We start from the raw sequence: 23,869 nt of genomic DNA on the forward strand, positions 1-23,869 counted from the left end.
CAGAGAAAGAATGACATAAAAGCTGTATAATAACCAACACTTTGCTCTTTATTCGCTTGCTTTTATATGTATATTAAATGTAAATGTATTTATGAAACTATTTATTAAAAAAAGTATTTTTTCCCCCGTAGATATTACAAATAAGTCGATATTACAAATGTAAAGAGGGTAACCATGAAACCATTTAGAGGATTACAAGCTATTTAGACAATAAGATTCCCCAAAACCTAACAGCAATCTAAAACCTTTCAAATGTTCTCCGGGATGTAAAGTGCATTCGGAATGTATTCAGACCCCTTCACTATTTCCACATTTTGTTACATTACAGCCTTATTCTAAAATGGATGAAATTGTTTTTTCTCCCTCATCAATCTACACACAATACCCCATAATGACAAAACAAAAACAGTTTTGAATTTTCATCCATTAATTTTCCCGAATGCATATCTTTATTTGGAACTTCTACCCACAGCCTACTCTTCCTGGGTGTTTTGTTCTCTATCTCATGGTTAGAATCTCTTATGCCTCAGATTACATAGTGTGATGGGACTCTCGTCCTCAAGCCAGAACCCTGGGTAGAGGGGTTCAGTGAATGTGCATTTCTGGGTTCTGTAGAGAAACTTCATCCTATCTGAGACTTCATAAAAGGCTATGGTGCCCTCCTTGAATTTCAGGTAAACCCCTATTTTGTGCTGGCTGGGGGTTGCACTGAGTAGAATACTTTTATTGTTGTGGGACACAGAATAGCCTTTTGAACAGTCGAGGCTCCAGGATTGGTCACTGCCCCCAAAAGCGGATGTCTTAGAGCGTGATTTTCTGTTTATGCCCCAGTAGGCCAGGGCAATCTCAGCCTTGTTCCCCACCATCTCCACCTCCCAGTAGCAGCGCTCAGCCTCAAGCCCCTCCCTGCACATCACCTGGTGACGGTTTGTAAACCTCTCAGGGTGAGGTCGGACTGGAACCTTCTGCTTTTTAGGGTCCCACCTCACCATTCTGTCCTCCATTGAGATGGAGAGGTCCTTGTGGGCAGTGTTGGGGTCCAGAGTGAGATCACAGGCATCTGAAGGATCAGAGGATCGTAAAATTATGTTCATGATCATGTTCAAACAGCATTCTCATGAGGTTGGTTCAGACCCATTTAAAACAAAAATCTCTTTATTATTATGTTTCTTTACAGTTGGTGTTGTACAGGTTGAGGGGATTTTAGATGTGTTGCATGTCTGTGTGTGTGACTAAAGGACTTAGGACTCACACTGTAGAAACTCAGGTCTGGTCGTAGGCTCTAGGGTCTGTGCAGCGCTGATAACTGTCGGTCAGGAGAAAGGCAGAACAGACGTAATATGTAATTGATCATGCTCAGTTGTGGTTAAGGTTGTAGTTACTTACTAACTCTCATTACTTAAGGTCAAGTAAACTGTGACTGATTTTCTAAAACACTCAGGATAACAGTCACCTGGAAGCTGCTCAGGTCTGACTGGAGATTGGGAACCTCCATTACCAGCCACTGTTGAGACAGATCATAAAATCCTTTACAAATGTCTTGTATATCTGTCTGTCTGTCTGTCTGTCTGTCTGTCTGTCTGTCTGTCTGTCTGTCTGTCTGTCTGTATATTGCTCTCTTCAACTGACCAGTTTGAGACACTGTATTGATTTCTTCCTCACAGAATGCCTCCAGTCGATCCCCAAACTCTGAGACGACATTTCTTATAGCCTCAAAGGGGAGGTGTGGGTCCGTCGAGACGCTGGAAAAAATGTTGGACTCTGAGAGGGTAGGAAGAGAGGGCCAACTCTTTGGTAATAAGAGAGAGGGAGATAGAGAGACATGAAACTGAAAGAGTTATTGTTATTAATCGTGACAATTCACCATATCATCATGCACACAGTTGCAAACCTTCAGAACCAGACCCTACATCTATCTACTACCCACTGGGCACAAACTGGTTGAATCAACGTAATTTCAATGTAATTTGTCAACTTATTGTGACATGGAATGTATGTGGAAAATACTTTAGATTTGATATGTTTTTGAGCAATTTTCAACATAGACAAACCTTGTATAAGATATGTTGAATTTGTACGTTGAAACAAAGTCAGATCTTCAACTTTATATCCACATTCAGAAAAAAACTATTGGCTGGGCAGCACATCCTAATGGAAAGTATTCAGACCCCTTCCCTTTTTCCACATTTTGTTACGTTACAGCCTTATTTTAAAATGGATTGCTTTAAACATCCTCATCTACACACACTATACCATAATGACAAAGGAAAAACAGGTTTTTAAGAAATTTTGCAAATTGATAAAAAATATAACAGAAATACCTTATTTACATAGGTATTCAGACCCTTTGCTATGAGACTCGAATTTGGAACCACCAAGACTCTTCCTAGAGCTGGCCGATTGGCAAAACTGAGCAATCGGGGGAGAAGGGCCTTGGACAGGGAGGTGACCAAGAACCTGATGGTCACTCTGACAGAGCTCCAGAGTTCCTCTGTGGAGATGGGAGAACCTTCCAGTAGGACAACCATCTCTGCAGCACTCCACCAATCAGGCCTTTATGGTAGCGTGGCCAGACAGAAGCCACTCCTCAGTAAAAGGCACATGACAACCCGCTTGGAGTTTAACCAAAGGCACCTAAAGGACTCTCAGACCATGAGAAACGTAGTCTGATGGTCTGATGAAACCAAGATTGAACTCTTTGGCCTGAATACCAAGCGTGCCAAGCATCACATCTGGAGGAAACCTGGCACCATCCCTATGGTGAAGCATGGCGGTGGCAGCATCATGCTGTGGGGATGTTTTTAAGCGGCAGGGACTGGGAGAATAGTCAGAATTGACGGAAAGATGAACAGAGCAAAGTACAGAGATATGCTTGATGAAAACCTGCTCAGGACCTCAGACTGGAATGATGGTTCACCTTCCAACAGGACAACGACCCTCAGCACACAGCCAAGACAACACAGGAGTGGTATTGGGACAAGTCTCTGAATGTCCTTGAGTGGCCCAGCCAGAGCCCAGACTTGAACCCGACCGAACATCTCTGGCGAGACCTGAAAATAGCTGTGCAGCGACGCTCCCCATCCAACCTGACAGAGCTTGAGAGGATCTACAGAGAAGGATGGGATAAACTCCCCAAATACAGGTGTGTCAAGCTTGTAGCGTCATAACCAAGAAGACTCAAGGCTGTAATTGCTGCCCAAGGTGCTTCAACAAAGTACTGAGTAAAGTGTCTGAATACTTATGAAAATGTTATATTTCAGTTTTATTACTTTAAAAACCTGTTTTTGCATTGTCATTATGGATTATTGTCTGTAGATTGATGAGGGAAAAAAACAATTTAATCCATTTTAAAATAACGTTTTAACGTAACAAAATGTGGAAACAGTCAAGGGGTCTGAATACTTTCTGAATGTGTTGCCCTTACAGCTATTAATTTGGTCTCCCATCCAGGGTTTTTAACAAGCCCAGCCCTGCTTAGCTGTGTCACTGACTACTACCAATTTGCTATCATAAGTATGATTATTGAGATATCTGTTTATAACTAAATATATTCACTGTTGCCAGTGAAGTCATTCCAAAGGGTAGGTTCAACAGAGCAAATGAAAAGTAACCATACTTTATCAATCATATATCCTCAATGATGCTATTTAGGCCCCCGGAGGTTGGTAGCAGCTTAATTGGGGAGGACAGGCTCGTGTTAATGGCTGGAGCGGAATCAGTGGTGTGGTATCAAACACATGGTTTCTATGTGTTTGATGACATTCCATTAGCGCCGTTCAAGCCCTTATTATGAGCCGTCCTCCACTCAGCAGCATCCACTGATTTAGGCCTATAAAGCATCAACAACTATTGTTTCAATTCAACCCAGGGTTCAACTAAAAATAGACAATACATATAGGCCTAGGGTTTCAAGCTTTGGTTGATTTCAAATGTAATCTTCAAGTTAATCATTGATATGTCGGCACACGCACTCGGCACACGCATACTCAGGCTGACTGGCTCTCGTTCAGGCAAATGAGAAATAAGTGCACTCAGGCTACTAAGGCCAAAGTTAGTTACTTTAAGGAGTTAAGGAGCAGTTCTAGCTCTGTGGGTCTAACCCCAAGAAGTTCTGGAAAACGTTTAAAGACCTGGAGAATAAACCCTCCTCCTCACTGCTGCCCATGTCCCTTAATGTTGATGATGTGGTTGTTACTGACAAGGAGCACATGGCTGAGCTCTTCAATCACCACTTCATTAAGTCAGGATTCCTATTTGACTCAGCCATGCCTCCTTGCCCGTCCAACATTACCTCATCTCCCACCCCTTCTAATGCGACTAGCACTGATGCTCCTCCCTCTTTTTCCCCTGCCCCGCTACAAAGTTACTCCCTGCAGGCAGTCACTGAGTCTGAGGTGCTAAAGGAGCTCCTTAAACTTGACCCCCAAAAACATCTGTCAGATGGTTTAGATCCTTTCTTCTTTAAGGTTGCAGCCCGATCATTGCCAAGCCTATCTCTGACCTTTTTAACCTGTCTCTCCTCTCTGGGGAGGTTCCCATTGCTTGGAAGGCAGGCACGGTGTGTCTTTTATTTAAAGGGGAAGATCAAGCTGATCCTAACTGTTATAGGTCAATTTCTATTTTGCCTTGTTTATCAAAAGTGTTGGAAAAACTTGTCAATAATCAACTGACTGGCTTTCTTGATGTATTTAGTATTCTCTCTGGTATGCAATCTGGTTTCTGCTCTGGTTAAGGATGTGTCACTGCAAACTTAAAGGTCCTAAATTATGTCATCATTGCCCTTGATTCTAAGCAATGTTGTGCTGCTATTTTTATTGACTTGGCCAAAGCTTTGGATATGGTAGACCATTCTATTCTTGTGGGCCGGCTAATGAGTATTGGTGTCTCTGAGGGGTCTTTAGCCTGGTTTGCTAACTTCCTCTCTCAAAGATTACAGTGTATAAAGTCAGAACATCTGCTGTCTCAGCCACTGCCTGTCACCAAGGGAGTACCCCAAGGCTTGATCCTAGGCCCCACGCTCTTCTCAATTTACATCAAGAACATAGATCAGGCAGTAGGAAGCTCTCTCATCCATTTATATGCAGACAATACGGTCAAAAAACTAAACTGGCCTCTCCCCAGATTTTGTGTTAAACGCTCTACAACAAAGCTTTCTTAGTGTCCAACAAGCTTTCTCTGCCCTTAACCTTGTTCTGAACACCTCCAAAACAAAGGTCATGTGGTTTGGTAAGAAGATTGCCCCTCTCCAAACCGGTGTGATTACTACCGCTGAGGGTTTAGAGCTTGAGGTAGTCACCTCATAAGTACTTGGGAGTATGGATAGACGGTACACTGTCCTTCACTCAGCACATATCAAAGCTGCAGGCTAAGGTTAAATCTAGACTTGGTTTCCTCTATCGTAATCACTCTTCTTTCACCCCAGCTGCCAAACTAACTCTGAGCGTAGCAGTCGGACGTGTGTTTGTCTTGTCTTGTCCCGTCTTGTCCCGCGTAAATAGTCCTCGTATTTTTTGTATACATTTCGTATATATTTTAATTTCACTTTCCATCTTGGAACTGAATATACATTCCCGCAACCCGCCTCACCCAATGTGGTACGGATCTGCTATTTTTTATACTTTAGAACCGTAACCCCAATCAGAAGCTAGCCAGATAACTAGCTACTAGTTACTACTAGTCAGTTAGCCACTGCTGCGGTCTTCGCCCTTAACTCGGACACCAGCCAGCTTCAGCTCGGGCAAATACCTGCCAGTCTGCAGGCGCGATATCAACCCAGAGAATATAGGACTGCTTTTTCTCTACCACATCACCGGATTCCTGACGCAAGCTCTGGACAATTACACCGGATCATCGTCGCTAGCTAGCTGCAACCAGGTGGCTACTACTGGCTAATACCTCTGTCCCGAAACAAGCACCAGTTAGCCTTGAGCTAGCCTCGAGCTAGGCCCATCTGCCGGCTAGCCGAAGAGGCCTACCAGCGAATTATTGGGCTACAATACCTCTTTTGCCAATTGGACTGGACCCTTTATTGCCGACACGGAGCCCCGCCGATCCATCACGACTGGTCTGCCGACGTAATTGTCCGAGGTGGTTTCAACAGGCTTTTCCATTGCGACGTTTCTGAATACCCATCTGCTAATTATTAGCTGTCTTATCGGCTGCTATCTAAATAAATATACCGGACAATTTTTTTTTTCTTTTTCCTGGGTCACTATATCTATTTTGCCAATTGGATCGATCCCCTCTACCACACGGAACCCCACTAATCTACCGACGGAAACGAACGAGGTGACAAAAAAATAAAAAAAATAAAAAATAAAAACAGACCTCCATCCTATGTTATCTTGCTACCGATAGCCAGCTACCCGGCCAGCTGTCTGGATCGCCGTGCCCCCAACCAACCTCTACTCACTGGACCCTTATGATCACTCGATTAAGCATGCCTCTCCTTAATGTAAATATGCCTTGTCCATTGCTGTTCTGGTTAGTGTTTATTGGCTTATTTCACTGTAGAGCCTCTAGCCCTGCTCACTATATATCCAACCTCTCAGTTCCACCACCCACATATGCGATGACATCACCTGGTTTCAATGATGTTTTCTAGAGACTATATCTCTCTCATCATCACCCATTACCTAGGTTTACCTCCACTGTATTCACATCCTACCATACGTTTGTCTGTACATTATTCCTTGAAGCTATTTTATCGCCCCCAGAAACTTCCTTTTACTCTCTGTTCTAGACGTTCCAAACGACCAATTCTCATAGCTTTTATCCGTACCCTTATCCTACTCCTTCTCTGTTCCTCTGGTGATGTAGAGGTGAATCCAGGCCCTGCAGTACCTAGCTCCACTCCTATTCCCCAGGCGCTCTCTTTTGATGACTTCTGTAACCGTAATAGCCTTGGTTTCATGCATGTTAACATTTGAAGCCTCCTCCCTCAGTTTGTTTTGTTCACTGCTTTAGCACACTCTGCCAACCCAGATGTTTTAGCCGTGTCTGAATCCTGGCTTAGGAAGACCACCAAAAATTCTGACATTTTCATCCCTAACTACAAGATTTTCAGACAAGATAGAACGGCCAAAGGGGGCGGTGTTGCAATCTACTGCAAGGATTGCCTGCAGAGTTCTGTTTTACTATCCAGGTCTGTTCCGAAACAATTTGAACTCCTACTTTTAAAAATCCACCTCTCTAAAAACAAGTCTCTCACTGTTGCCGCCTGCTATAGACCACCCTCTGCCCCCAGCTGTGCTCTGGACACCATATGTGAACTGATTGCCCCCCATCTATCTTCAGAGCTTGTGCTGCTAGGCGACCTAAATTGGAACATGCTTAACACCCCAGCCATCCTACAATCTAAGCTTGATGCCCTCAATCTCACACAAATTATCAATGAACCTACCAGGTATCACCCCAATTCTGTAAACACGGGTACCCTCATAGACATCATCCTAACCAACTTGCCCTCCAAATACACCTCTGCTGTTTTCAACCAAGATCTCAGCGATCACTGCCTCATTGCCTGTATCCGTAATGGGTCAGTGATCAAACGACCTCCACTCATCACTGTCAAACGCTCCCTGAAACACTTCAGCGAGCAGGCCTTTCTAATCGACCTGGCCGAGGTATCCTGGAAGGATATTGATCTCATCCCGTCAGTAGAGGATGCCTGGATATTTTTTAAAAATGCCTTCCTCACCATCTTGAATAAGCATGCCCCATTCAAGAAATTTAGAACCAGGAACAGATATAGCCCTTGGTTCTCTCCTGACCTGACTGCCCTTAACCAACAGAAAAACATCCTATGGCGTTCTGCATTAGCATCGAACAGCCCCCGTGATATGCAACTTTTCAGGGAAGCTAGAAACCAGTATACACAGGCAGTTAGAAAAGCCAAGGCTAGCTTTTTCAAGCAGGAATTTGCTTCCTGCAACACAAACTCAAAAAAGTTCTGGGACACTGTAAAGTCCATGGAGAATAAGAACACCTCCTCCCAGCTTCCAACTGCACTGAAGATAGGAAATACTGTCACCACCGACAAATCCATTATAATTGAGAATTTCAATAAGCATTTTTCTACGGCTGGCCATGCTTTCCACCTGGCTACCCCTACCCCGGTCAACAGCACTGCCCTCCCCTCTGCTACTCGCCCAAGCCTTCCCCATTTCTCTTTCTCCCAAATACAGTCAGCTGATGTTCTGAAAGAGCTGCAAAATCTGGACCCTTACAAATCAGCCGGGCTAGATAATCTGGACCCTTTCTTTCTAAATCTATCTGCTGAAATTGTTGCCACCCCTATTACCAGCCTTTTCAACCTCTCTTTCGTGTCGTCTGAGATTCCCAAAGATTGGAAAGCAGCTGTGGTTATCCCCCTCTTCAAAGGGGGAGACACTCTAGACCCAAACTGCTACAGACCTATATCTATCCTACCCTGCCTTTCTAAGGTCTTCGAAAGCCAAGTCAACAAACAGATTACCGACCATCTCGAATCCCACCATACCTTCTCCACTATGCAATCTGGTTTCAGAGCTGGTCATGGGTGCACCTCAGCCACGCTCAAGGTCATAAACGATATCTTAACCGCTATCGATAGGAAACAGTACTGTGCAGCCATATTCATTGACCTGGCCAAGGCTTTTGACTCTGTCAATCACCACATCCTCATCGGCAGACTCGACAGCCTTGGTTTCTCTAATGATTGCCTCGCCTGGTTCACCAACTACTTCTCTGATCGAGTTCAGTGTGTCAAATCGGAGGGTCTGTTGTCCGGACCTCTGGCAGTCTCTATGGGGGTGCCACAGGGTTCAATTCTTGGACCGACTCTCTTCTCTGTATACATCAATGATGTCGCTCTTGCTGCTGGTGAGTCTCTGATCCACCTCTACGCAGACGACACTATTCTGTATACTTCTGGCCCTTCTCTTGACACTGTGTTAACAACCCTCCAGGCGAGCTTCAATGCCATACAACTCTCCTTCCGTGGCCTCCAATTGCTCTTAAATACAAGTAAAACTAAATGCATGCTCTTCAACCGATCGCTGCCTGCACCTGCCCGCCTGTCCAGCATCACTACTCTGGACGGCTCTGACTTAGAATATGTGGACAACTACAAATACCTAGGTGTCTGGTTAGACTGTAAACTCTCCTTCCAGACTCACATCAAGCATCTCCAATCCAAAGTTAAATCTAGAATCGGCTTCCTATTCCGCAACAATGCATCCATCACTCATGCTGCCAAACATACCCTTGTAAAACTGACCATCCTACCAATCCTCGACTTCGGTGATGTCATTTACAAAATAGCCTCCAAAACCCTACTCAATAAATTGGATGCAGTCTATCACAGTGCCATCCGTTTTGTCACCAAAGCCCCATATACTACCCACCACTGCGACCTGTACGCTCTCGTTGGCTGGCCCTCGCTTCACACTCGTCGCCAAACCCACTGGCTACAGGTCATCTACAAGACCCTGCTAGGTAAAGTCCCCCCTTATCTCAGCTCGCTGGTCACCATAGCAACGCCCACCCGTAGCACGCGCTCCAGCAGGTATATCTCTCTGGTCACCCCCAAAACCAATTCTTCCTTTGGCCGCCTCTCCTTCCAGTTCTCTGCTGCCAATGACTGGAACGAACTACAAAAATCTCTGAAACTGGAAACACTTATCTCCCTCACTAGCTTTAAGCACCAGCTGTCAGAGCAGCTCATAGATTACTGCACCTGTACATAGCCCATCTATAATTTAGCCCAAACAACTACCTCTTTACCTACTGTATTTATTTATTTTGCTCCTTTGCATCCCATTATTTCTATCTCTACTTTGCACCTTCTTCCACTGCAAACCAACCATTCCAGTGTTATTTTTTTTACTTGCTATATTGTATTTACTTCGCCACCATGGCCTTTTTATATATTTTTTTATTTATTTATATATATATTTTGTTTGCCTTCACCTCCCTTATCTCACCTCACTTGCTCATATTGTATATAGACTTATTTTCACTGTATTATTGACTGTATGTTTGTTTTACTCCATGTGTAACTATGTGTTGTTGTATGTGTCGAACTGCTTTGCTTTATCTTGGCCAGGTCGCAATTGTAAATGAGAACGTGTTCTCAATTTGCCTACCTGGTTAAATAAAGGTGAAATAAATAAAAAATAAAAAATAAATTGGAAGATAAGGGTGCTTTCGAGCGGCTAGATTTTCTTTCCCATTCAGCCATCAGATTTGCCACTAATGCTCCTAATAGGACACATCACTGCACTCTACACTCTGTAAACTGGTCGTCTCTGTATACCTGTTCATAGGCGGAAATCCCGGGGGGGACACGACCCCCCCATCTTGGGAAAAATATGATTTGTCCCCCCCAATATATCACTGTAAACATAACTATGTAATTTCAATAATATTAATAATACGCAATGAAAGCACTTGTGCTGATTATAGACACTTAATAGCACATTTAAATTTCAAAAGATTGCGACCCCCCCCCCGCCCTTTGCCTCACAATGGTTTGATCCACTGCCAGTTCTTTAGCTGGCAAGGTAATAAAGGGTTCGTATCTACTGTCCGAAAGGGACATGTACGTAACTGACGTGAGGTTCATTCAGTCAATCCATAGCAGGTCCATAGCAATGTTATTTATTTATTTTTATGTTGGCAGGGTTCACACACTAGTTGAATTTGCAGAGCTAGCGCGCAAACTAAAGCAAACATTAACTATCAAGCTAGCTAGTACCTATTCCATTTATGTGGCGTCGTCAAAGATGGAATCTTTGCTATCGTCAGTTTATTCCAAGATCAGCATGCAGCTGTAGTGCTTCGACGTCCCTGTGATAAGGTTAGCAATAAACTGAAGTCCAAACTGAACAGAACAGAACTACACTCTCTTCTACCATTGTCTTAAATATATATAATGGTCTCGTTGCAAAAGATAAATTGTCGCTAGTGAACTTTTTTTATTTTATTTTATTTCACCTTTATTTAACCAGGTAGCAAAGATTATAGCAAACACACAGAAACGGAATTGGTGCTCGCTAGCTTTACAAATTCAGCTATTGTTGGAAGCCAGCCAATATGAAACAAACTATTTAAATTACAAAAGGTTGCAGCATGTGTTGTGTAAATGTGTGTGTGTGCAGCTAGGCCAGCCAGCCAGGTAGAAAAATGGCAGAAAAAAGTAAGAAGACGGACATCAGAGTATTTGTCAGTACACCAAAACGCATAGTAAGAACTCTAGTATCCTAATATCTCAAAGACTAGTTGATAAAATGTTCATAAGAAAGAAGTGAAATGCTAATGGAAATGTTTCACAATGATGTCATTAGGCAGAGCAGGCAACAGATGGCACACAGACAGCAGAGCTGGGGACAGATATGCAGGGACAGATTGGCAGAGACAGGGAGTCTCAGGTAAGTTTGTTGAGTCTTTGTTTGGCAACATTATGAAAGGTTCTCAATTTTTTTGACTTGTAAAATAGGGACATAATTGGAAAATGCCATGGATACCCCCACTCTCAACTTAAACTGGTGACTAAACTAAGATTTGTTTACGGCAATGGTATTGCTGTTGTGATTAATTGTGTAGTTTTGGGTACCGGTAGTTAGGAGTACGGCAAACACCTTATTTATTTTCTAGGAGACAGACTGAGTCAGTTAGGGTGGTGAAAGGGAAAGAGCCAGGGAGAGAGACTTCAGAGGACAGTGTCACAGCCACGGCAGGACCAAGTGTCACCCTTGTTGCCAGCAGCACCAGTATAGGGGACAGTGGCACAGCATTGTCCAGTTACCACAGTGATGGCACAAAACCATATCAGCCACACCCACAATTTATAGAACCGCAAACTCTTGCCAACAGAGTGTTGACGTTTCAAGAGAGATGGTTTCGCGATTTCCCCTGGCTACATTATAACCCATCAATAAAAGGAGTGTTGTGTTTTCACTGTAGCCAAGGGTTTTCAAGCCAGCCATCTTTTGGCCAAAGAGCTGATGCTGCCTTCATTAGTGCAGGATTTAGGAACTGGAGAAAAGGCATTGAAAAATTCACAGCACATCAAAATTGCCAAACCCACCGCCACTTTGTAATTGTAACAGCACACCAGCTAAATCCAATCAGTGTCCAGTTATGTCCAGCGCGTGGGGTAAACAGCAGGATGACGCAAGGCATTGCTTGATGAAAATTGTTAGTTCGGTGCGGCATGTAGTAAGACAGGGACAAGCCTTTAGAGGCCACACGGGTGACAGTGGGAATTTATACCAGATTTTGAAACTTAGGGCAGAAGAGGATGATCCCATTTTACTGAAGTGGTTAACAGAGCGTACCACAATGTACACAGGCCCAAAAGCACAGAATGAAATTCTGAACATCATGGCCAATAGTCATTCGAGGCATTGCAGCTGAGATTAGGTCTCTTCCGATTGTACAATTTTCATTAATTGTTGATGGTACTCAAGATGTCTCTGGTGCTGAACAGGAGAATGTCTGTCTGCGTTATGTTGACCAAGACCTTGTCCCTCACGAGGAGTTTATTGGGCTATACAGGGTGTCGGAGACAACAGGCGAGGGCATTGCGAAAGTGCCAACTGATGTGTTGTTGAGGAAACCCGCAAACATATGCTCAGTTCTTTTGTTCAGTAGTGTGTATAGCAGTGGTTCTCAACCTTTTTGGGGTACTGGAACCCCTGCATATTTTGAGGCAAGGCAGGCAAGGTTTTAAGCGGTCCTCAGGGACCTCCACCCCCTCTATATTATATGTAAACTTACTGGAAACCTTGTGGTACTGACTACATTCATTACACTTTTTTATTTCACGGACCCCTTGCAATTAGTCCATGGACCCCTGTTTTTTAATTTTTTTATTTCACCTTTATTTAACCAGGTAGGCTAGTTGAGAACAAGTTCTCATTTGCAACTGCGACCTGGCCAAGATAAAGCATAGCAGTGTGAACAGACAACAACACAGAGTTACACATGGAGTAAACAATAGACAGGTCAATAACATGTTAGAAAAAAGAGAATCTATATACAATGTGTGCAAAAGGCATGAGGTAGGCAATAAATCGAATAATTACAATTTAGCAGATTAACACTGGAGTGATAAATCATCAGATGATCATGTGCAAGAAGAGATACTGGTGTGCAAAAGAGCAGAAAAGTAAATAAATAAAAGCAGTATGGGGGTGAGGTAGGTAAATTGGGTGGGTAGTTTACAGATGGACTATGTACAGCTGCAGCGATCGGTTAGCTGCTCGGATAGCAGATTTTTAAAGTTGTTGAGGGAGATAAAAGTCTCCAACTTCAGAGATTTTTGCAATTCGTTCCAGTCGCAGGCAGCAGAGAACTGTAAGGAAAGGCGTCCAAATGAGGTTTTGGCTTTAGGGATGATCAGTGAGATACACCTGCTGGAGCGCGTGCTACGGGTGGGTGTAGCCATCGTGACCAGTGAACTGAGATAAGGCGGCACTTTACCTAGCATAGCCTTGTAGATGACCTGGAGCCAGTGGGTCTGACGACGAACATGTAGCGAGGGCCAGCCGACTAGGGCATACAGGTCGCAGTGGTGGGTCGTATAAGGTGCTTTAGTAACAAAACGGATGGCACTGTGATAAACTGCATCCAGTTTGCTGAGTAGAGTATTGGAAGCTATTTTGTAGATGACATCGCCGAAGTCGAGGATCGGTAGGATAGTCAGTTTTACTAGGGTAAGTTTGGCGGCGTGAGTGAAGGAGGCTTTGTTCCGGAATAGAAAGCCGACTCTAGATTTGATTTTGGATTGGAGATGTTTGATATGAGTCTGGAAGGAGAGTTTGCAGTCTAGCCACACACCTAGGTACTTATAGATGTCCACATATTCTAGGTCGGAACCGTCCAGGGTGGTGATGCTAGTCGGGCGTGCGGGTGCAGGCAGCGAGCGGTTGAAAAGCATGCATTTGGTTTTACTAGCGTTTAAGAGCAGTTGGAGGCCACGGAAGGAGTGTTGTATGGCATTGAAGCTCGTTTGGAGGTTAGATAGCACAGTGTCCAGAGAAGGGCCGGAAGTATACAGAATGGTGTCGTCTGCGTAGAGGTGGATCAGGGAATCGCCCGCAGCAAGAAAACATCATTGATGTATACAGAGAAAAGAGTCGGCCCGAGAATTGAACCCTGTGGTACCCCCATAGAGACTGCCAGAGGACCGGACAACATGCCCTCCGATTTGACACACTGAACTCTGTCTTCAAAGTAGTTGGTGAACCAGGCAAGGCAGTCATTAGAAAAACCGAGGCTATTGAGTCTGCCGATAAGAATATGGTGATTGACAGAGTCGAAAGCCTTGGCCAGGTCGATGAAGACGGCTGCACAGTAATGTCTTTTATCGATGGCGGTTATGATATTGTTTAGTACCTTGAGCGTGGCTGAGGTGCACCCGTGACCGGCTCGGAAACCGGATTGCACAGCGGAGAAGGTACGGTGGGATTCGAGATGGTCAGTGATCTGTTTGTTGACTTGGCTTTCGAAGACCTTAGCTAGGCAGGGCAGGATGGATATAGGTCTGTAACAGTTTGGGTCCAGGGTGTCTCCCCCTTTGAAGAGGGGGATGACAGCGGCAGCTTTCCAATCCTTGGGGATCTCAGATGATACGAAGGAGAGGTTGAACAGGCTGGTAATAGGGGGTGCGACAATGGCGGCGGACAGTTTCAGAAATAGGGGGTCCAGATTGTCAAGCCCAGCTGATTTGTATGGGTCCAGGTTTTCCAGCTCTTTCAGAACATCTGCTATCTGGATATGGGTAAAGGAGAAGCTGGGGAGGCTTGGGCGAGTAGCAGCGGGGGGGGCGGGGCTGTTGGCCAAGGTTGGAGTCGCCAGGTGGAAGGCATGGCCAGCCATTGAGAAATGTTTGTTGAAGTTTTCGATTATCACGGACTTATCAGTGGTGACCGTGTTATCTAGCCTCAGTGCAGTGGGCAGCTGGGAGGAGGTGCTCTTGTTTTCCATGGACTTTACAGTATCCCAGAACTTTTTGGAGTTAGAGCTACAGGATGCAAATTTCTGCTTGAAAAAGCTGGCCTTTGCTTTCCTGACTGACTGCGTGTATTGGTTCCTGACTTCCCTGAACAGTTGCATATCACGGGGGCTCTTCGATGCTATTGCAGTTCGCCACAGGATGTTTTTGTGCTGGTCGAGGGCAGTCAGGTCTGGAGTGAACCAAGGGCTATATCTGTTCTTGGTTCTGCATTTTTTGAACGGAGCATGCTTGTCTAATATGGTGAGGAAGTAACTTTTAAAGAATGACCAGGCATCCTCAACTGACGGGATGAGGTCAATATCCTTCCTGGGTTCCCGGGCCAGGTCGATTAGAAAGGCCTGCTCGCAGAAGTGTTTCAGGGAGCGTTTGACAGTGATGAGGGGTGGTCGTTTGACCGTGGACCCGTGGCGGATACAGGCAATGAGGCAGTGATCGCTGAGATCTTGATTGAAGACAGCAGAGGTGTATTTGGAGGGCAAGTTGGTCAGGATAATGTCTATTAGGGTGCCCATGTTTACGGATTTAGGGTTGTACCTGGTGGGTTCCTTGATGATTTGTGTGAGATTGAGGGCATCAAGCTTAGATTGTAGGACTGCCGGGGTGTTAAGCATATCCCAGTTTAGGTCACCTAACAGAACAAACTCTGAAGCTAGATGGGGAGCGATCAATTCACAGATGGTGTCCAGGGCACAGCTGGGAGCTGAGGGGGGTCGGTAGCAGGCGGCAACAGTGAGAGACTTATTTCTGGAGAGATTAATTTTTAAAATTAGAAGTTCGAACTGTTTGGGCATAGACTTGGAAAGTATGACAGAACTTTGCAGGCTATCTCTGCAGTAGATTGCAACTCCTCCCCCTTTGGCAGTTCTATCTTGACGGAAAGTGTTATAGTTGGGTATGGAAATCTCAGAGTTTTTGGTGGCCTTCCTAAGCCAGGATTCAGACACGGCAAGGACAACAGGGTTGGCAGAGTGTGCTAAAGCGGTGAGTAAGGCAAACTTAGGGAGGAGGCTTCTGATGTTGACATGCATGAGGCCAAGGCTTTTTCGATCACAGAAGTCAACAAATGAGGGTGACTGGGGACATGCAGGGCCTGGGTTTACCTCCACATCACCCGAGGAACAGAGTAGTAGTAGGATGAGGGTGCGGCTAAAGGCTATCAAAACTGGTCGCCTAGAGCGTTGGGGACAAGGAATAAAAGGAGCAGATTTATGGGCGTGGTAGAATAGATTCTGGGCATAATGTGCAGACCAGGGTATGGTGGGGCACGGGTACAGCGGAGGCAAGCCCAGGCACTGGGTGATGATAAGAGAGGTTGTATCTCTGGACATGCTGGTCTCAATGGGTGAGGTCACCGCATGTGTGGGGGGTGGGACAAAGGAGGTATCAGAGGTACGGAGAGTGGAACTACGGGGTCCATTGCAAACCAAGAGAACCCATGGTGTAATTGATAGTTGTTCTTTTGTTTAGTAGTTTTCAGTACACTTACAAATGATTTATTTCATGTTATTTTATTTAAAATGGCATACTTTGTGCGACATACTTGTCCATAGCTGTTGTTTGAAGAGTTGAGACACTGAAGGATATTTTGTTTGATTTATTTGGGTTTTTCATTGAAGTAGTTATTTTGCTTTTAGAACTGTACTTATTTTAAGCTTTTTGTTCTTGCAAAGATATTGTAGACTCAGGCCAGGTGCACATATTTAATGACTATATAAATGTATCAGAAAAAGTCAAATTAAAAGGTCAATTCAATACGGAGACCAACTTTGTGATGGTTCTCAATGGAGATTCTTTTAGATGTGATCACACCATGTTCATTGTATTTATGAAAACTACACCCATACAGTGTACAGTACCATTGTCACCTACTGACCTTTCTTGATATTGCTGGTTGTAAGTACGAATACCTGCATACATACTGGACTGGTAAGGAGCACTGCTATAACTATTATTAGTAGTAGAATTATAATGATTTAAACATTTGAACAAGTTGGGAAAACCCTTCAGTTAACTACTGTACCTATCAATTATCCAGTTGTAGGAATTATGGTTCCTCAATATACATTTAACAACGTATGCTATGTGTTACAGCACTACTTTTGGTGTCCCCCTCAGGAATTGCTCTTGAGAAAATTTAATGTAATTGTCCCCTCCAAGGTTGATCTCAGATTTTTGCCCCTGTACCTGTTGCAAGACCCTCTGGTTGATGCTCATTTATAAAACCCTCTTAGGCCTCACTCCCCCCTTTCTGAGATACCTGCTGCAGCCCTCTTCCTCCACATTCAACACCCGTTCTGCAGTCACATTCTGTTAAAGGTCCCCAAAGCACACACATCCCTGCATCGCTCCTATTTTCAGTTCGCTGCACGTAGCGACTTGAACGAGCTGTAAAAAACACTCAAACTGGACAGTTTTATCTCAATCTCTTCATTCAAAGACTCAGTCATGGACATTCTTACTGACAGTTGTGGCTGCTTCACACGATTTATTGTTGTCTCTACCTTCTTACCCTTTGTGCTGTTGTCTGTGCCCCATAATGTTTGTACCATGTTATATGCTGCTACCATGTTGTGCTGCTGCCATGTTGTGTTGCTACCATGTTGTTGTCATGTGTTGATGCCATGCTATGTTGTTGTCTTAGGTCTCTCTTTATGTAGTGTTATGGTGTCTCTCTTGTCATTATGTGTGTTTTGTCCTATTTTCCTAGCTTCCTAGCGTCCTAGCTTCCGTCCCCACAGGAGGCCTTTTGCCTTTTGGTATGAAGTCATTGTAAATAAGAATTTGTTCTTTACTGATTTACCTAGTTAAATAAAGGTTAAATAAAATAAATAAAAATATAAATGATTCATTTGTAGACAAACTTGAATTAAAGTCGGACTAAGTCAGTGGCACAAAAGATACATCTCCTTCAAATGTTGATATCTGGTTGCGTTGACAACCAAACGCAATTCAATATCACTTTTGCAATACAGTAAATAGCCTATTAGCTTGTTGACAAGTTAACAAATTATATGTTGGAGTCACGTCTCCAACTAAACCAAAAATAAAATGTAAAGAATAGGATCAACTTGCCCAAGCATACCCCATTTCTCCTTCACCCAAATCCAGATAGCTGATGTTCTGAAAGAGCTGCAAAATCTGGACCCCTACAAATCAGCCGGGCTAGACAATCTGGACCCTCTCTTTCTAAAATTATCTGCCAAAATTGTTGCAACCCCTATTACTAGACTGTTCAACCACTCTTTCGTATCGTCTGAGATCCCCAAAGATTGGAAAGCTACCGCGGTCATCTTCAAAGGAGGAGACATTCTAGACCCAAACTGCTACAGACCTATATCTATCCTACCCTGCCTTTCTAAGATCTCCGAAAGCCAAGTTAACAAACAGATATGCAATCTGGTTTCCGAGCTGGTCATGGGTTCACCTCAGCCACGCTCAAGGTCCTAAACGATATCATAACCGCCATCGATAAGAGACAATACTGTGCAGCTGTATTCATCGACCTAGCCAAGGCTTTCGACTCTGTCAATCACCACCCTCTTATCGGCAGACTCAACAGCCTTGGATTCTCAATTGACTGCCTTGCCTGGTTAACCAACTACTTCTCAGATAGAGTTCAGTGTGTCAAATCGGAGGGCCTGTTGTCCGGACCTCTTGCAGTCTCTATGGGGCCGACTCTTTTCTCTGTATACATCAATGATGTCACTCTTGCTGCTGGTGATTCTCTGATCCACCTCTACGCAGACGACACCATTCTGTATATTTCTGGCCCTTCGTTGGACACTGTGTTAACTAACCTCCAGACAAGCTTCGATGCCATACAACTCTCCTTCCGTGGCCTCCAACTGCTCTTAAATGCAAGTAAAACTAAATGCATGCTCTTCAACCGATCGCTGCCCACACCTGCCCGCCCGTCCAGCATCACTAGTTTGGACAGTTCTGACTTAGAATATGTGGACAACTACAAATACCTAGGTGTCTGGTTAGACTGTAAACTCTCCTTCCAGACTCACATTAAGCATCTCCAATCCAAAATTAAATCTAGAATCGGCTTCCTATTTCACAACAAAGCATCCATCACTCATGCTGCCAAACATACCTTCGTAAAACTGACTATCCTACCGATCCTTGACTTCGGCGATGTCATTTACAAAATAGCCTCCAATACTCTACTCAGCAAATTGGATGCAGTCTATCACAGTGCCATCCGTTTTGTCACCAAAGCCCCATATACTACCCACCACAGCGACCTGTATGCTCTCGTTGGCTAACCCTCGCTTCATATTTGTTGCCAAACCCACTGGCTCCAGGTCATCTATAAGTCTTTGCTAGGTAAAGCTCTGCCTTATCTCAGCTCACTGGTCACCATAGCAGCACCCACCCGTAGCACGCGCTCCAGCAGGTATATTTCACTGGTCACCCTCAAAGCCAATTCGTCCTTTGGCCGCCTTTCCTTCCAGTTCTCTGCTGCCAATGACTGGAACGAACTGCAGAAATCACTGAAGCTGGAGACTCATATCTCCCTCACTAACCTTAAACACCAGCTGTCAGAGCAGCTCACAGATCACTTCACCTGTACATAGCCCATCCGTAAAAAGCCCATCCAACTACCTCATTCCCATACTGTTATTTATTTGATTTATTTTGCAACTTTGCACCCCAGTATCTCTACTTGCACATTCATCTTCTGCACATCTATCACTCCAGTGTTTAAGTGCTATATTGTAATAATTTTACCACTATGGCCTATTTATTGCCTTACCTCCCTTATCCTACCTCATTTGCACACACTGTATATAGACTTTTTAAATTGTATTATTGACTGTATGTTTGTTTATTCCATCTGTTGTTTGTGACGCACTGCTTTGCTTTATCTTGTCCAGGTCGTAGTTGTAAATGAGAACTTGTTCTCAACTAGCCTACCTGGTGAAATAAAGGTGAAATAAAATAAAATCTTAAAAAATTAAGCCAGTGGCTCAGATGAAACTGTCCAAGCATTAGATATCCTTTAAATGTTGATATTTGGTTGTTGTCAACCAAACACAATTCAATATGACTTTATTATTTAATACAGTAAATAGCCTAATGTTAAGGCTATCTTACAAACTAATGCAACAGTATTTATTTAACCTTAAAATGAGTAACACATCTATTGCCACATTTTGAGGTTAGGGTACTGTAACTATCAATATCTTCTTATGTAATCATAGAAAGCAGGCATGTTCAAGATGGTATGGAAAGGTTGCAGGTCTGTGGAGACTACTATAATAATCACAATTGCTAGAATAATATGTGCAGAATCTCGAACACCATTGGTCACTTGAACTATCTACTTTTAATGCAATGTCAACTGCAATCCAGGTCATTTGGTTGTGTTATTTGATTAAGCAGAGTGATGAAACATTAAGTTGTTGTATAAATACAAAATATCTGACATTGTATCCCATTTGAATGTTGTTGTGCTTTAAATGGTTGAAAGCGCAGTGATAACACATTTAGATGGCAACTAAACCATAAATCAGAAATAGTTTTTCCATTGGAATTTGGTTGTGCTTTTAGATGGTTGAAAGCATAGTGATAACACATTGGTAATTAAATAAACTTCTCTCTGTCTTTTTGAGTGGGTGAATAAAGGTTGAAATCTCATTGATCAATGTCTCAACCAAATATTACCCAAATGTCCATGTTGAAATGATGTGGTGATGTCAATTCAATGTCAATTCCACGTTGGTTTAATGTAATTTCATTGAAATGAAGTGGAAACATTGATTCAACCAGTGTGTCCAGTGGGTACAGCCTGTGATGCAACTAACCATACCTGTAGGAAGTGGATATCATCATCTGTCTGTGACAGCTCCTCCAGCTCAGTGTCTTTCTTCTTCAGGTCAGCAATGTCTGTCTCCAGGTTGCACAGGGAGCTCTCAGCCTGAGCCACTACAGCTGTCTCCTGGGCCCTGATCAGCTCTCTGACTGTGGTGGAGTAGTGCCTCTGGAGGGAGTCAATAAGCCCAGCGAGGACGCCCTCACAGTGCTCTTCAGCAGCCCTACTACCTTCCTGTTACGCATACAGTTAGGGGCGGACAAAGCAATTTATCTTTGTTTTTTTTCAGACCCTTTGACTTTTTCATTTTTAAAGATATAGGCCGTATAAAGTTGTTTTTAACACATTTGTGTTAAAAAATCTGTCAGTGGGGGCCCCCTGGGCAGCTGGGGCAATATAAACCCATAAGGTAGGAAGGAGACATAGACATTGCCATTAGTTGGTTTGGTCCTGAGAGCATTGTAAATAACTATTTTCACTTCCTTCTCTGACCTACTGTATACACACCTTAATCATCTGTATGCTCTCTATCAGGTCCTTCTGCTCATTTTCTCTCTTTTTGATCCTCTCCTTGGATTCCTTCTTAAGGTCCTGGAGCTGTGTCTGTGGAGGGAAAATATATCTACAGATGAAATATTTTAAAGGTTAAACCAATAATGATCTCATAAATCCTGGAATGCACAAGGGAATTAAGTGATATTTACTTACTTATTTGAATTGAATAAATAAGTGATCAAATGTGCATTATACACATAACCCTTGGGATACTTGAAGCAACAGATTTAAGTTTATAGGTCAGTACCTGTTTCCTGCTCCATCCCTCATTAACGAACAAAGTGGAGTGTGCTTTGTGCTCAACCAGGGCGCACAGAAGGCAGATGCATTGATCATCATCACAGCAGTAAACCTCCAGCAGTCTGTCATGTGTGGGACATACTCTGCTCTTCGGTGCCTCTGAGACTGTAGTGGTTTGCGGACTCTTCATGGGTCTGGCCTTTTCCTGAGTCTGACTGGAGGATGGCCCTGCCTGATGGCAGGCTGCAGCAGGTCTGTGCTTACCTACGGAACCCACATTCTTTCTACACCTGGACTTCTCCATGGCTTCCACCATTTCAGCCAGAGCAATGTTCTTGATCAGGTTAGGCCTCGGATGAAAGGTATATTGGCATTCAGGGCAGCTGCAGAAACGATCATGCTTTTCTTCATTGTCCCAGAAGTCCTGGATGCAGAGACTGCAGAAAGTGTGTCCACATGGAATAGCAGCTGGAGTCCTGAGCACCTCCTGGCAGAGTGGACAGCTGAGGTGGGCCATCCTGACCGATACACCAGACACTGCCATATCTGAGAACAAACTGATACCGACTGACTGGAACAAGTTTCATTTCCTCCAGAAAGACAAGAGTTTCGATTCTGTAAAGTGAGGTGGCACTGCTTGTCGTTTCTTGGTATGTTCATGAGAGCTGAGGGGAAGTGGTTGAATCAGAGAGCTGCGGTGGGAAACAACATGTATAAAATATTTCTGACATTGAGAGCTCTTTCCCAACAATGCAGTGATAATAATAATATAGTTAATAGAATAAAAACAATATTTAAATAAACACTGCTGGTGGTCTTAAGACGCTCCTCCAACATCAGTCAAACGGTGGTGAGGTCTGATCTTCCACCGGTGCCATGACATTGTGCCAGACGGTAATTACAGAGGTGGCTGATTACAAAGGTGGCTGATTACAGAGGTGGCTGATGTACCCAGTGTAACTTTACCAACAAATGTCCAATCAACCTATTATGGGCAAGGTCATTAAGATTAAGGGCATCATTACGTATTCCACAAAAAAATTATATATCTGATCAAGTGTATTTGTGGTCTATGCTAGGCTATGTTGGACCAACGAAACGAGCTCTGAAAACAAGGATAGCATAACACAGGTGAAATATCAAGACTACTGACCAGATAAACCCTGTGGCTGCACATTTCATAGAGGCTCGTCACAACATTAGCTCTTTGAGATACATTGGCATCGAACATGTTAAAACTCATAGGAAGGGGAAGATACTGATCATCTATTATTGAGAAGAGAATTGTATTGGATTCACCGTTCGTGCACTATGTCTCCAAAAGGTCTGATCCAGGAGTTTGATATCAGACCATTTCTTACATGAATGTCACTTTAATGGTCTTGCCTTCCAGGTCTCCTACTTGGTCATTTTGTACATATATATCAGATTCTGTAACTACTACATGTTCCCATCTAATTGATATCAAATGATTAGAGATACACAGGTTTTTTTTTTAACAGGCCACTGGAATTATATTTACGGTCACCACGTATCCTGGGCATAATGTTCATATGGGTGGTTATTCAAACAGTTTCCAACATAATATTTTTACTGTTGCCTAGGTTTTAACTTGAACCCATTTGTATGTATATAATCCTTTATGACCATATGTACCTCTGATTAATTATGATAGATTGTGCACAAGGTGAATTGAATTGTTTCCACACCCACCATGTGTAATGTGGGTAATGGTCATGTCAGGTGAAATGTGTATATTTTGGCCTTCTTGTTCTTTACTTGAGAGCTCTTTCCCAACAATGCAGTGATAATAATATAGATAGTATTATAAAAACAATATGAAAAACACATAACTACGATGTAAGTTAAAGAAATACGAGTATGCATTCGGAAACTATTCAGACAGTGCATTCGGAAACTATACAGACCCCTTGACTCTTTCCAAATCTTGTTACTTTACAGCCTTATTCTAAAATGTACTGATTGTTTTTTTCCCTCATCTACAGACAATACCCGATTATGACAAAGCAAAAACAGTTATTTATACATTTTTACAAATGTACAAAAAACCCGGAAATATAACATTTACATAAGTATTCAGACCTTTTACTCAGTACTTTGTTGAAGCACCTTTGGCAGCGATTACAGCCTGGGGTCTTCTTGGTTATGAAGCTACAAGCTTGGCACACCTGTATTTGGGGAGTTTCTCGCATTCTTCTCTGCAGATCCTCTCAAGCTCTGTCAGGTTG

General features: G+C 43.4%; 1 protein-coding gene across 1 annotated transcript; it reads right to left on the reverse strand.

The window, feature by feature from the left end:
* Positions 1-49: 49 nt before the first annotated feature.
* Positions 50-22,216, reverse strand: LOC129815551 (tripartite motif-containing protein 16-like protein). Its single transcript, XM_055869470.1, has 7 exons — positions 21,628-22,216; positions 21,333-21,428; positions 20,823-21,059; positions 1,630-1,789; positions 1,454-1,504; positions 1,253-1,306; positions 50-1,060 (listed from the first exon to the last, which is right to left on the reverse strand). The coding sequence occupies exons 1-7, from the start codon at positions 22,162-22,164 to the stop codon at positions 510-512; spliced, it is 1,686 nt and encodes a 561-aa protein (XP_055725445.1). The 5' UTR covers positions 22,165-22,216; the 3' UTR covers positions 50-509.
* Positions 22,217-23,869: the final 1,653 nt, after the last annotated feature.

Source organism: Salvelinus fontinalis, chromosome 18 (genome assembly GCF_029448725.1).
Source record: "Salvelinus fontinalis isolate EN_2023a chromosome 18, ASM2944872v1, whole genome shotgun sequence".
NCBI classification, from domain to species: domain Eukaryota; kingdom Metazoa; phylum Chordata; class Actinopteri; order Salmoniformes; family Salmonidae; genus Salvelinus; species Salvelinus fontinalis.

What these genes read in the sequence shown, in the direction of transcription:
- LOC129815551 (XM_055869470.1), bottom strand. Translation starts at nt 22,164, where the DNA reads ATGGCAGTGTCTGGTGTATCGGTCAGGATGGCCCACCTCAGCTGTCCA. An exon ending in AGGGATGGAGCAGGAAACAG is followed by an intron (nt 21,429 to 21,627) that starts GTACTGACCTAT and finishes TTCCCTCCACAG; the next exon opens with ACACAGCTCCAGGACCTTAA. An exon ending in CAGACCTGAGCAGCTTCCAG is followed by an intron (nt 1,307 to 1,453) that starts GTGACTGTTATC and finishes CCTGACCGACAG; the next exon opens with TTATCAGCGCTGCACAGACC.